This window comes from Orbilia oligospora (genome assembly GCF_000225545.1).
Source record: "Orbilia oligospora ATCC 24927 unplaced genomic scaffold scaffold00215, whole genome shotgun sequence".
NCBI classification, from domain to species: domain Eukaryota; kingdom Fungi; phylum Ascomycota; class Orbiliomycetes; order Orbiliales; family Orbiliaceae; genus Orbilia; species Orbilia oligospora.
The window spans coordinates 1,851,977-1,865,841 of record NW_011645772.1 but is presented as its reverse complement, the minus strand read 5'-3'; the positions used below and the strand labels follow the sequence as shown (position 1 = coordinate 1,865,841).

At 44.5% G+C, this 13,865-nt stretch overlaps 5 protein-coding genes across 5 annotated transcripts; 2 read left to right on the top strand and 3 right to left on the bottom strand.

Annotated features, from left to right (window-relative positions):
• Positions 1-2,546: 2,546 nt before the first annotated feature.
• On the top strand, positions 2,547-3,100 carry AOL_s00215g549 (uncharacterized protein; the record flags this gene model as incomplete). Its single annotated transcript, XM_011129751.1, has 3 exons — positions 2,547-2,690; positions 2,784-2,979; positions 3,063-3,100. 3 exons carry the CDS (start codon positions 2,547-2,549, stop codon positions 3,098-3,100), a joined length of 378 nt encoding a protein of 125 aa, XP_011128053.1.
• A 1,480-nt stretch (positions 3,101-4,580) lies between these two features.
• AOL_s00215g548 (uncharacterized protein) lies at positions 4,581-6,254 on the bottom strand (the record flags this gene model as incomplete). The annotated part of the gene is made up of 1 exon (XM_011129750.1): positions 4,581-6,254. The coding sequence occupies one exon, from the start codon at positions 6,252-6,254 to the stop codon at positions 4,581-4,583; it is 1,674 nt and encodes a 557-aa protein (XP_011128052.1).
• A 2,398-nt stretch (positions 6,255-8,652) lies between these two features.
• On the bottom strand, positions 8,653-10,076 carry AOL_s00215g547 (uncharacterized protein; the record flags this gene model as incomplete). Its single annotated transcript, XM_011129749.1, has 6 exons — positions 8,653-8,781; positions 8,838-9,133; positions 9,197-9,519; positions 9,585-9,636; positions 9,694-9,781; positions 9,849-10,076. The coding sequence occupies 6 exons, from the start codon at positions 10,074-10,076 to the stop codon at positions 8,653-8,655; spliced, it is 1,116 nt and encodes a 371-aa protein (XP_011128051.1).
• An 862-nt stretch (positions 10,077-10,938) lies between these two features.
• Positions 10,939-11,793, top strand: AOL_s00215g546 (uncharacterized protein; the record flags this gene model as incomplete). The annotated part of the gene is made up of 4 exons (XM_011129748.1): positions 10,939-11,099; positions 11,187-11,273; positions 11,335-11,624; positions 11,690-11,793. 4 exons carry the CDS (start codon positions 10,939-10,941, stop codon positions 11,791-11,793), a joined length of 642 nt encoding a protein of 213 aa, XP_011128050.1.
• A 67-nt stretch (positions 11,794-11,860) lies between these two features.
• On the bottom strand, positions 11,861-12,844 carry AOL_s00215g545 (uncharacterized protein; the record flags this gene model as incomplete). The annotated part of the gene is made up of 2 exons (XM_011129747.1): positions 11,861-12,676; positions 12,797-12,844. The coding sequence occupies 2 exons, from the start codon at positions 12,842-12,844 to the stop codon at positions 11,861-11,863; spliced, it is 864 nt and encodes a 287-aa protein (XP_011128049.1).
• Between the last annotated feature and the right edge of the window lie 1,021 nt (positions 12,845-13,865).

Here is a 13,865-nt window from a genome sequence, read left to right as displayed (position 1 = left end):
ACTATAATATCGATATTAGTATTTTGCGACCGACAATCGGGCATAATACACATGCCTCCTTGCTGCGTAGCTCTAGAGACTAGTGGTCTCTAAGATAATGCTTAATTTACTCCGCTACTTGGTGGACCCACTTACTACCAATGTACTGGCTGGGATGTATGTCATGCTGAATGAACTAGCCGCGGCCACTGCAAATTCAATGTCCATGTAAAACTGATATGATCCCAGCGGGTGGTCATATATAAAATCTCTCCACGGTCAACAGACATTCCTTACTCTACTGCGCCCCCAGAAATCGCAACTGTCTTCATTATCACATAGTCTTGAATCGTTAAACCGGCAGATATCCCATATCCCAATTATATCCCATTCTTTTTTTTAGAAGGAACATTGGCGCCATGAACTTGCTGTTCACTGCATTCATATATCATTGTTACTAGTATCATTTTGGCCTAATCTAGCTTCTGCAGAAGACTCGCCCTTTTATAAAAATGCACTCAAGTCAGTATACCTCAACTTGCCTCTTCGGAGCTTTGTGAACAATTTATAGATGTCAACCCCATTTGGGGATTCTTCCGTGGCGCGGAACCCAACCCTAAATTCGACCGAACTGTCTACTCTTCCCTAATAAATGAACGAGAACCGCTCGTTCACATTCGTATTAATACCAAAGATATTAGCAAGAAATTGAAACGAGAATCTATATATATATATATATATATATATATATACGTTGTCGAAGGGATGTGTTCAGGATCCAATGATCTATAAGTACTATTTAAACATAGATATCTATAGATATACTTCTACTCATTATATATAATATTCTTACATGAACTAGATCTCTCGATATTTAAATATCAATACATGCAATCTAATTGGTCAATTTCTATGAATTGACTTGCTTCATATGATCGGTCATAGTTATCCGCCTTGTTAGATCAGTTTACTACGAAACCTTTCAGTATCCTGCTATTCAAATATTTCCCAGGCAGCCCACATCCAGCGTTTTAATATATTCAAATGCACGATTCAAGTGGCATTTAATACATAATTCTATATAGATTTTACCGCCTGTGGTACTATAGTGGTATATATGTTCCTACGCTCCGGTACTTATACATAACTTTGAATGGGAAAGACCATGACAGGTATACGTACCGGTATTGGGGGATCATCTTTTAAACAGAACCTCAAACTTATCTCTCCACTAACCCTTAGGCCTTGTAATAATGTTACTACGCTCTAGTCTTCTGCACGTAAAATTTCTGGCCATCTAAGGCCGTGCACTGATGTCATAATCGTGATTCTTGGAATCTCTGACTAGGCTATCGTCTTCTCAATATACCCAGCTAACTACAATGGATGTTTTGATCTGCATCCTTTCAATTTGGCACGTTGCAATATTAATATTATCGCGATCCACAATCAGGCGCAATGAGTATATCCCCTTGCTGCATGATAGTAGATGAGTGGTCCCAGGGGTATTTTTATTTACCCCTCATCTACGTAGGCCCACTCACGGCCGCTCTGCCGGCCGGTCTACGTGGTCTATATTCAGTAAAATCTGCCGCAATCAGTACCTCAGCTCGATGCCTATATAAACCTGATATCCCATCACATTTTTAGATTCACTACGCATCTTCCTATGTTTACTTTCTCTATCGCAGCCCCTTCTATTGTTTTGATCCTTATATGGTCTAGAAATATCCAACCAAGAGTTCTTTCAGATCTGCAAATATATATTACCAATCGACCAGTCGAAGTATCGGTATATGAGCAATGAAGTTCTCAACATCATGTCTTATTCGTACTTTGTTTTTGTTTATAGCCACTTGTGGCCTTATCTGGTCTGGGCAGATGACCTTTCGCCATTTTTTAAAGAAAGCTTTAAATCGATATCCAGTGATATACCCGTTCGAAACTCCTTGAAGAGCTTGAGCCCGTCTTTTTCAACCAAAGACCCTTCTCTCGCTACTGCTGATAGTAGGGTCTGTTCGAAGAAAATGCACGCAAAGGATTTTGCTAGAATTTCGAAATCGAAATTTGTATCGAAGGACATTACCCATCATTGGGGGAAAGAGTCGACATGTCCTTTGAGAGACATGGTAAGCTTGAATGCACCACTTTACCCTTTTTCTTTCTTTCTTCTTCTTCTTTTTTCATATTCTTTTCTTTAGCATCCATCATCGAAATATCAAAATCCGACTAACCAATATGCAATTATCATTGCAATCCCATGATGCTAGTTGCTGTCTCTGGTTTTAGACATGTTCACCACAAGACTCCCCAGTCTTCAATCCTTCGCATACCAACAGCGAAAGACCACTCTATCAACCGTAGTCTGTTCAGACAACAAATATGGATTTCACCTAGCAGTATTCCTAAGTTTATTTTCCGAACAAAAGGTCAAAGAGTGTAAAACCGTAACCACAAAGCGAGAAGGGTTTGCTACGTGGGAAGAATACAAAAAATTCATCGCCGACTTAGACAAATCTATCACGGACATGTACGATACCATCGACGGGTGGGTGTGTAAACACAAAATGACGGATAAGAGCTTGACATATCATACCCTATTCCTTCGAAAGGCAGCCGATGCTCGCTTTACAGATGTATCGGCATCGAGGTCTTTATGGTGGGGTAAGAATGTTCCAGCGACGTTGCACTTCCTAGAAGCCTATCCTATCGTAAGTATCTCCCGGGTCTCAGCAATTTTATTTTTATTTTTTTATGTTAGCTCTGACGATGGCGAATGGTTTTCTGACGTGCAAAATTTGTAGGTCCTGACCTCTGTTTTGAGCGGTGTCACTAAGAATATCGGCGAGGACGCCAAAACATTGGTCAAAAAATTGCATGCGCGGTCACAGGCTACGAAGGGCGTCATGAAGGCCTTCGGGAAAAAGGATTTACCAAAGAGGGACAAGAAGAATCTTCAGAAGTATTGCGAGCAGTTTAAGGATGCCATCCCTGCTTCGGGTTAGTTTGGATATAAGGATGTATGTCCAACTTGTTAGTTGCAGGCGTGTCGGACTACAATTCTGATGGTTATGGTCGCCTAGCAGATACTGTTGGACATGATATGGGATTAGACCTGTAGAGCTATAGATGGCTGCTCTTTCCCAGCTTTAGTATCTTTTTAAATGCTAATATGTGTGCTCTCTTCATACATCCTTTCAACCTGAATGTATTATCCTGCAACAATGAATATCTTGGTGACAACTTAGAAATGTCACTTTATGGTTTATAATTAAAGTCCAAATCATGACGACCACACAGGAATACCTAAAGCCCCATTCAAAGGTTTTATAAACCTCTATAATTTCAAATATATATCATAGGCTTTTCGACCTCCTTTGCTAACATCCATGGTATTCCCTTCCATATATAAAATGACAATCGTTGACCTTGCGACTGTCGACTGTGTTGGTCGAAAAAAAATGCAACGATTTTGGATGGTATATACTGGAATTGTATTCTGCAGTTATTCTATATGGTACTTGTGTTTGAATTTATGAGAACGTTTAATTTTTATAGTTTGATTTCCACCGGGCCAGACTGGGGAGGTAGTCTTCGAGGAGTTGGGATGGTGGTTGAAGCAGCATGCAGCAGTAGACGTGCACGTGGAATCAGAGTCCCAGAAAAATTATGGATCAAATGCATTGTATGGATTCCGTAGTGGAGAAGATACAGCAAAAAGTATTATTTGATTGAAGGGGTACGTAAACTGGCTATAGGCCGACTAGACGAGGCCGTTTGTCGAGGGTTTTGAGGAAGTGGGGAAGAAGGGGAAGAAGAGCCGTTCATAGGACTAATCGTTGAAGGCATCGCGGGGGGGGGGGGGCTCACCATATTCACATACATGTTGACCCTCCTAAACTCGGAACGGACATTTCATGAATATTTTCGAGTCCGTAGCTAGATTGATGGTTAGTCCTCGAATTGAGAATTATAACTGTTTAATCGGATAAGCTCATTAATAAATGAAGCTACTGATTCCGCCGTATTTTGTGGACGTATCCAAAATCTACGTAAATATCCAGGTCAACTTTGAAAAATCGGAAAAAGGTCCCGGATCCGGATAAAAGGCATTAAAAGCTCTGTCGATTTATGTAACGTACATGATGGATGAATCGAAGAAAAAGATGGAACGTGGAGTAAAAGAAAGAGGAGGGTTACAAGAAGAAGGAACAAAAAGAGAAAAAAGGACGTCGACACAGCATCTCCTCTGACTGAAAAAAGAGAAATGTCAGAAAAAGTACATGAGGAAAGAAGAAGAGGAGTAACAGAAAGATAGAAAGCGGTCGAGAGGAGGTTAAAAAAAAAAGGAGTCCATGCAACCCTCATGCGTACACCAGTAACGTAGTAGACATCAAGCAAAAGCTTTCCATTAATACAGCGTAGGAATATTGTATTTTCCAAACAGGGAGCAAAAAAAGAGGTTGAAGTAAAAAGAGATGACGCTGACACTGTATTCTCGCCAAAGCCAAAATAGCAAATAAAAAGATGTGTAGGGTATGATTATGGTAGTAATGCATGCATCCGCGATAAACAAATGCGGTTTTTGTGTTCTTTATGCTCTATTTGTCCTTCCCAAGGTCAACATCCTCTAGCCCATCCGCTAAAGCGCTGACTTCTTTGGTTGATTCCTTTGCTTTGGGGCTGGCTCCCTTTTCCGATTCAGCGGCCTTTGACGTTGTTGGCGTGCTGATAAGATCTGACAAGTCCTCAACGTCATCTTTCTTCTTCGTCGTGTTGTTATCAATGATCAGCGGTGGTGGTGTTTCTGTACTCCTAGTTGACTGTAAACTCGTTCTCGCTGGTGTCAAGATAGTAGGCGTCGTTGGCCCGGAACCACTCGCCGAAGTTGGCATATCTTCAAGGGCTCTACCGATTGGACGGACAGCCTTGGGCGCATGGATTGGGGATAGCGACTTCGATGGCATTGGCTCTCGGGAGCCATCAGGTCGAATGATTGGTGAGAGTCCGATCATAGGCGAACCAGGAGATGCTGTTCCAGGCCCGGGGCGTGGCCCAACCGGTCCATTACCTGTCGCGACGTGGGGAGGTGGACCTGGCCGCCTTCTCATATGTGGTGGGATTTTCCTGCCATACTTCTTATCTGTCCGTAACCTCAAGATATCGAAATACCCAGGCTCAACCTTAGTCGTCTTCAGCTCGCGGAGCTTGAGCTCACCGCTGTCTTCGTCGACATACCAGTTGCTACCTTCTAGATCGTCGGCAACGGTGGCGAGGAACGATGCCCAAGATTTTGCAACAACGTATTTGCAGTCATAATCTCGTCCGAACATGATGACTTGGCCCCACTTTCCGGCCGGCCCAGGTGCAAGATCAATACCGATATTATTACCACCCCAGTCACGTACCAATGGGATCCATCCGGGATGACAGTAAACCTTCTGGACCGCACCTTCCGGTTGCGAGTCTTGTCGTGACATCAAAACTGCCTTGTTTAGCGTGCTTCCATTTGGAGGGGCACCACCACGCGGGCTGGATGGACCACTAGATGGTCCAGCTTGTGGTGGTGGCCTTGCCGCCTGGGCCTGGGCCTGCTTCTGCAAATACTCTGCTCTAACAACTTGCCATTGTTTCCACTCATCTAAAATCTCCTCGCAATCCAACAACATAGCGCCGAATATTATTCCCGTAGGGGTACCTCCTCTCTCCTGTCCATCGTGGATTTGTAGGGATTCTCTAACTTCCATTGGTAACGAGCAATCTAAATCGTGTTCTAACTCATTGATATCGTTTATCGTGGAGCCTTCGCAAAGCTGGTCCCATAGTTCCGGGTAGTTTTCTTCAGCCCATCTATCGATTCTCATCCAGGAGTGGGAAATCGGTGGTGGTGGAGGCGAGCCGTCGGCATTGAACTCTTGTAGCGGTATTCCAGATATCGCCGATCCATCCTTTCTCGAGGCCATGCTAGATCTCGAACCAGGGGAGTACGGTGCACCGGGACTTAGTGGCCCACCGCTAGAGCCCCTATACATGTCGTTTCCATCTGAAGATGCGAGGTGGGTTGAAGATCTGGAGGCAGGGTGTCCGAGCTCGTCATGGTAATGTGAACCGTCTAGTCGCGACGATACAGAAGAGAGTTCAGGATGTCGACCAACGCCAGGATACGAGGAAGCGGCTCGATATGGGCCATCTAAGGTGGCATGTCGGTCATCGGATGTCATAGCATGCCAGAAGGTTTTCATGGCAGATGCAAACCCACTAGTATTTAAAAGCATAGATGGTCAGCTTGGTGACGCAGAAAAATCAAACGAGAAACCCATTTTTCGCTACTAGGCATTGCATCTAAGTAGAGATTGCAGCAGCGAATGTCGCTAGGAAGAGATTGAGATATGCTCAGGGGAACGCCAACATACGAGGAAGCCATGGTGAAGGGAGATGATGTTTGCTTTGGCTAATCCACAGCAATCAGGGTCGGTAGTCGGTATTCGGTCCGAAAGGGATTCTGGTTATTCCGGATGTCTATTGAGAAGACGGTGGAGAGATAGATCTAGATCTAGATCTGGAGATGAAGTTGATGTTGATGTTGATGTTGAAGTTGGAGATAAAGTTGGAGTTGGAGTTGGAGTTGAGGACGACGTTAAGTTATAGAAATGGGAATGGAGGTTGTGTGGGTTTCGCGGTGATGGGCATTGGCCGAGTTGCACAGCAGCAGCAGCAATGCAACGGGGGGAAGAGAACGGTTACGTTTGGCTGGGGAAAAGGAGCTGCTCAGTTCAGTTGAACAAGCTGCGTACGCTTAAAATATTAAAATCAGGTGCCTTCTGCTGTTGGAGAATACTGAAACTAGACACCCCTCGTGGTTTCGGGCAGTCAAAGCTAGGGAAGCAGAAATGCAATCGTTTGAAGTTCTTGAGGGTGAATATGTTTGTGTCGATGCAATGCAATGCAGCGGAGTTATATGGAATGAGGTTGATGTTGGTGGAGGTTGACGTTGAAAGGGATAACAAAAAGTGCTCCGTACTGTACTCCCCAATAATGTTCACCGTACTGCTGTCAGAAACCAAACATCATCCCAAAGTCCGGACGAACCACACAAGCCAAGTTATTATAACATAACAGAATACGGCGGAAAAAGGGTCAAACCGAGTCGGCAAAGCACATCCCCTTTCCCTAAGCAGCAGCGCGGTGACAAGGGTCTTGGTGCTATCGAAATTAAAGGCCCGAGCAAGGAAGTTCGCGGTACGGCTCTGCGCCAGATAGATATACTTTATGTATACTATCATATATATTCGATCGCAAGTAAAGCCGACTACTTAAACTATATCAATTTGATATCGATTGCATCCTCATCCAAGTGATGACAGTCTAGTCTTCATGATCACGGGCACGGGGAAGGAGGATGTCATCTTTCCGCGAGTGCGAAACGTATGTGATAGAATCAAGACATGCATCTTGATCTAGAAAAAATGCAAACTCTCAAATCGAATCAGGGACCCCCCTAAGCCAATTCCTGCAAGTTGCTTCTGCCATGCTTGGTAAGGTCATCACCTTGTCATTGTTCCTCTCCAAAACAAGCTTATTCCTCAAGACCTTCTAGAGTCTTGGTAACACATGTTGGCAGGTTCTAATCGAATCTTCCTTTTTCTATTTTTTCTATTTTTTATTATCACGGTGCCGTCATTCCAGGGTGAAAAACCAAGGCCAAAAATCAAAACCCCCCTCTTCTTTCTATTGCCTTATATAGATCATATCCGATGACTTGCATCCTTGCGCGGATCTTTTGCCTTCTTGCAGGTTGACGGTTTTTTGACTTTTTCGACTACCCAGAATCGGTCGCAGGTCGGAGCTTTTCTCGTTCTCACGGCCGATTGGCTAGTTTGTGCAAAATGAACAAAATAGCAGAACTCTCAACAGGAAATGAAGCTATCAATACCAGCTAATCGGCATCATCATTTTACACCGCTTTGAAGTCACGGATATCCCAGCGTTGTGCGTGCGGTATGTGCGTATTCTACAACCGAATATATAACCTAGATTGATCGATAGGGGAAATTTGGAGGAAAAAAAGTAGATAAATTCATGAAAGCCCACCCATGTCAGGTGTGACTCGCAACCGCTGCAGAATCACAGAAGAATTTGACCCAACTAAGCCTTGCATGCTTACTATTATATACACCGAACTAGAGAAACGATTACCAATTGTCGTTAAGCAGACATCGAGAGAAAGAAGAGGAAAAGACAAAAAAAAAGGACAGAGAATAAAGGGGAACTCTAGAAACGCTGCCATCGCAATAAAGGAATAGAAGAAGAAAAATACCCAGGGCCGCAGGGTGGTTCCTAAAACCCTGGCTATCCATTCCTTTGAGAGAGAATAAAAGCGGTCAAAAAACATGACTCGCAAAGAGGAAAAGAGAAAAAAGGATTTTGGGTAAAAGAATCGAAGAAATCGTAGCCCTCAGCTGTGAGGGCTTCTATCTAACCAAATCCCGAGAACGCCCAATTTTTTGATATGTCGATATCTTTTACACGGATTGAAAAGAGTCCCTTCAACGACCAATACACATCCTCTTCTACCGGCCTTCTCAAATAACTTTTATACCACCAATGTGATCGCCAACCACAAAACCTCAATCTAACGTTAACACCCTGGCCCTGCACCTAAAGCCAGTATATTTAATTCTTTCGCAAGCCATCGCGCTGGCTGGCACTGCTCGCGCTGGTGGGGAGTGTTGAGGCTTGCTTCTGCTGTTGAATCTTCGCCATCGAATAGACGATACCGGAGACAAACCCAACGGCGATAGCCTAATAAAATTTTAGCAAAAGAAGTTTGAGATTTGGTATTCCGGGTTTCAACTTACGGTAACAGAGAAGAAGGTAACCGGGGCATCAAAGAAAATGAGACCGGAAATAGCGATAGGTAGCTTGTTCAGAGCACCAACCATGCTGTAAGTTGTAGACGATGTAACACGTACGCACCACGCAGAGGTATAGCTGATAAAAACGGATGAGAGACCAGAGATAAACATGGCAATCATAACATTGTTTCGAGTCTCCTCCGGGAAGTTCTTGTTGACATTTTCGGTGCTCCAGTCTTCAAGAAGGAAAGTGCAGGCGAGAAGAATCGGGATACTGAGGAGATTATTATAGAACATAGCTATTGCATGGTTAGCAAAACAGCCATGAAGTTTACACGTCAGCGATTTAGGGTGGTTCTTACTGTCGAAATCCTTGAATTGGGTAACCTTGATCCTCTTACGCATGCCTAGAACATACGCAGTAGTACTAAGGCAGTTGATGAACATCCACAGGTAGCCAGAGTTCAAGGTGGAGATTTGAGAAGCGGCTTGAACAGAGCTGGCGGAGAGAGCGGCTTGGATATCGGCCCAGGCAGCAATGATAGACGACAAGACGATGAGACCGAAGGAGAGGAGAGCCATTGGGGTGACAGAGCCACCAAACCACAGGACCTCGCCATAGGCAATCATGATGATAGTCAAATTCTTGAAGATGGTGTACACAGGAATCGAGAGGAATTGCAGGCTAAAAAAGAATCCCAATTAGTTTCAACCTTCCAGTTTGCGAGCTCGGAATAATGCTTTTCTTACGCTTTCGATCCGGTATAGATCATACCAATCAAGAGCAAAGATACCGGTAACCCTAAGGCAAGTTAGAATATTGAATTCACAAATAATCAATATCTTGGAAGATGCATACACTTTCGAGCTTCGTCCATGTTGAAATCACGATATGTGATAATCTTCATCCGCTTGCAGACCTCAATAGCGACCACGCACACCACGGACTATCGAGGAAAACACCTCAGTTAGCTAGTAGAACAACCATGTGTTCCACGTAGGGAGCCTCCATACCTGCACAATCAACAAGAAGAAGTTCAAGTTGAAAGCATATCCAGACAAGACATATTTATTTGTAACAGTCATGAGAATGGATGCACCACAGTAGCTAGCAATCGCGACGGTCCCAGAGTTTGAGTGAGCATTGGGGTTCTGAGGAGGCGGCGGCCGTGGAGGTGGTGACATCGGCGGCATCGGGACGTTAAACTCCTTCATTCTCATATCGTCACGGTCCGAAGACATTTTGGCGGGTTTTGGAGAAAAGAAGAGCTGAAAAGGTGTCGGGTGTTCACAAACAGAGGCGTCTCACGACAGACAGGAGAAAGGAAGTTGACTGAAATATTTAGTAATAAATAATAGTAATTAAGAAAATGGAAAAAATCGGTAATAGGATCGGACTCAGACGACACTGAAGGGATAACAGCAACTGGCCGGGATGCTGCGAGTGGCGTGGACGGGACGAAGCACAGCGAACAGAGCGGACGAGGGTGGTTGTTGGAGAGAAAGTTAAGAGAGAGAGGAAAGGGAGCGTGGTTTTGGCGATGTTTGATGTTTTAGGTCGTTTGACGGATGTGTTCTGTTAAATTGAAATTACCACCTCGAAAAGGAGACGACGTTTCACCCGGGCATAGTACGGTACTTACATACTTACATACATAATACAGGCAGGAAGCATCCGCCACTGGTTCCCCCTGGCAGAATCTGATCTGGAAGCTCCCCTTGATTGGCTGTTGGTGTTCGCTTTCATCGAGATCATACCAATTGAGCTTACGTACGTTGTATCGAAGGCTATACATCCTACAGCCACGAGGTACCACTGGTACAGCTAGCACGAGTTATACAGTCTCGATACAGTATTAGCGACCCACAAATACTTGCAGAGTAGTTAGGGTATATGATATACCAGTCGATATTTGCATACACCCAGCTCAAAGACTTCAGAAACGACAAGGTCCCCGAGTCTCGACGGTCTCAAGCAATCATCTCCTGCAAAGCTTAACCCTGTGGATCTCAAGGAACTGGCAATTTCCGTAAGGCGTCGGGTACCATAGTTCCATTCCAGATTTTTTACCACACACCAACACAGCGAGCCAGCCCCCAAATCATGGACGAACGGGTCGCCAATTTTTTAGATACGAGGACGGACAAGGGCAAAAAGGCAGATGATTCCGATGACGAGGATGCTCTGTTAGATGAGCTGGAAAGGGAGGAAGATGATGTTTTAGACGGACTTCGAGAAAGGCGGATGCAACAGTTGCATGAGGAGTGAGTATATATCTATGTCTTTTGATATCCTTAACCCTGGGCGTATCGGGTAGGGAATTTCAATTTAATATGTCGGTGGAAGTATAGATTATCGAGAGAAAGGAAGATGAAGGCTGAGAACCAAGGTGTATACTTCGAAACTACAACCGAGAAGGAAGTTATGGATCTAACTACGTATGATTTACATGCAACCTATTCCTTAGCAAGAATTCGGGTCCTAACATAGAATAAATAGTTCGAGGAAGTACTCCCTGGTCCATTTCTTCCACCCGGACTTCCGGCGGTGCAAAATCATGGATACACATCTAGAGATCCTGGCGCGAAAACATTTCGATACCATGATCACCAAGATAAACGTCGAGAATGCTCCGTTCTTGATTGAAAAGTTGAAGGTTCAAGTTTTGCCTTGCCTGATAGCCTGGGTAGACGGCAAAAGCGTGGATAGGGTTGTTGGATTCGAAGGCGAGCTAGGAAATACAGATTCTTTCCAGACGGCTGCATTAGAAACACGATTGCTAAGATCTGGTAAGTCATCAGTTTTATGTCAGAGCTAGAATGATCTGAAGCAGCATGATAACGGTCTACGATAGGGGTATTCCAAAGAACCAAGACGACAGAAAACACCAAAAACAAGTCGATATTCGGCGCCACAGCCACTCAAAAAGTGGACGATGATGACGATGACTGGGATTAATTAATTAAATTAAACTATCCATGGCCCAATGACTAGTACACGCGATACGTTTGGCTACTAGTATTCTCTACTGCTTTAATCCTCTCTCGTAGCTCCCAAAAATCCTCATTGACCTGCAGTATTTCTTCATTTTCTGAAGGGCCCTCTGTACATGCTTTGCGTCCTGATGCCCCTCGAACTCAACAAGGAAGATGTAGTTCCAGGCAACATCCAAGGATGGTCTGCTAGAAATACTAGTAAGATTCATACCAAACTCCTTGAAGACCATAAGCATATCACACAATGCTCCGGGTTGCTCGTGATGAACAGTAAAGGTCATGAATGTTTTATCACTTCCTTGGATCGGGGACGGACCTATCGCTTCCTTCGAAATGACCAGGAAACGGGTGGTGTTATCCGATCGTTCCTCAATGTTCTCGGCTAGGATCTCGAGGTTCTTGTGGACAGATACAGCGATAGAACTAGCGATAGCGACTGTAGAAGGGTCATCGTTGGCCAGAGCTGCAGCCTTGGAGGTCGAAGAAACCTCGATTCTCTCGACGCCCTTCAGATACTTGGTCAAGAATTTCTCGCACTGACCGAAGGCTTGCGGGTGGGAGTAAATTCGAGAGACCGTTTCTCGGGAGATACCGTCTTCCCTTGGGTGACCTAGCAGACAGTGGTGGACATCGAGATAGGCTTCACCACGGACTTTGATACTGGAGAACAGATTCTCCCTGTCGCAGAACAAGTCCAAAGTTTGGACTACAGAGCCGTTGGTTGAGTTTTCGAATGGGACGACACCGAAGTCGGTCCTGCCGGACTCAACGGAAGCGAAGATATCTGCGATTTGAACACACGGGATATGCTCATACTGGTCCTGAGGGAATTTTGAAAGAGTAACCTGGGAATCGATTGAATGTTAGTTGATACATATGATACTAGTATTTTTATATTGTAATTGTAATTGTAACTGCGAGATGATATCCTGCAATTACTTAATTAATGCGATGCACATGCGTACCTGGTGAGAGTAGGTCGACGGCGGACCCAAATAAGCAACAGTCTGCATTGTTGAAGCTTTAAGCCGTACCTGACACGGACGCCGACGTCAACGTCAAAGTCGATGGCAATGTAGATAACAAAGAGGACTGCTAGTACGTATTAATTGAACTTGTCGGGACGAGTCTGGAGGGATGCAATGGTGGATGCAGCAATTATAAGTACTTAAGTATGTAAGTACAAGGACTTTCGGGGTCGGAATTAGGTCAATCAATTGCAATCAATCGGCCGGGACGAGTACAAGACATGGTCTGCGTGATACATGAAGGATCCGAGAGAGTCGACTCGATGTATTGGATCAAACTGATGATGTAAAGAAGTATCGAATCGAGCCTAATCGAATCAGCTGTGGTCAGAGCTCGTCATGGATATTATATTTTAACCTGGAGCTAATACCTTATAGCTACATCATATCTGCCCTTGCATTAGATCCATCCGATGTCGCCAGAGAGATTCAAGTACTTGCTTACCTAAGGAAGGTCAGGATTAATTCAATTAGAGCTTAATTAGAGTACTTGCTGGGAGGTTGAGTCTTTGGGAGTCACTGCCAGTCACCGCCAGTCAATCAACACCAGCCACTATAGCTAGTACGAGGTACCTAAGAAGTACTTAGCCACTGTAGGCACAAGTAGTAGTTGTTTAGGGAAGTATATAAATCCTCCTCCTCCAAGATGCTTCTCCTGCCTATTGCATACCCACTTGACCAATATCCAAGTTTCCTCAAGCTGGAATATACAAGCAAGTACAAGTATATGCTATTTTGGCTGACTGCCCTGTCTCAAACCCCAAATTTGCTCTTCTCCCACCCAGAAAAAAAACCTTGAATTTTAGTGTGCAGCCCGGCCGAGGCGAACAAACAGCCAGGCAGGCACGGCCACCTCGCCAATTTTTTTCTCACCTTCTCGACAACATCATCCCTCCCGTCAGCAAAAACAACAAAGAATCAATCCTACGAAGCAGCTTTCAAAGCTCTGCCGTACCTTTACGGGATCGAATCCTACCTCCTCGACTCTTCAAACCCTCTTTTTTCC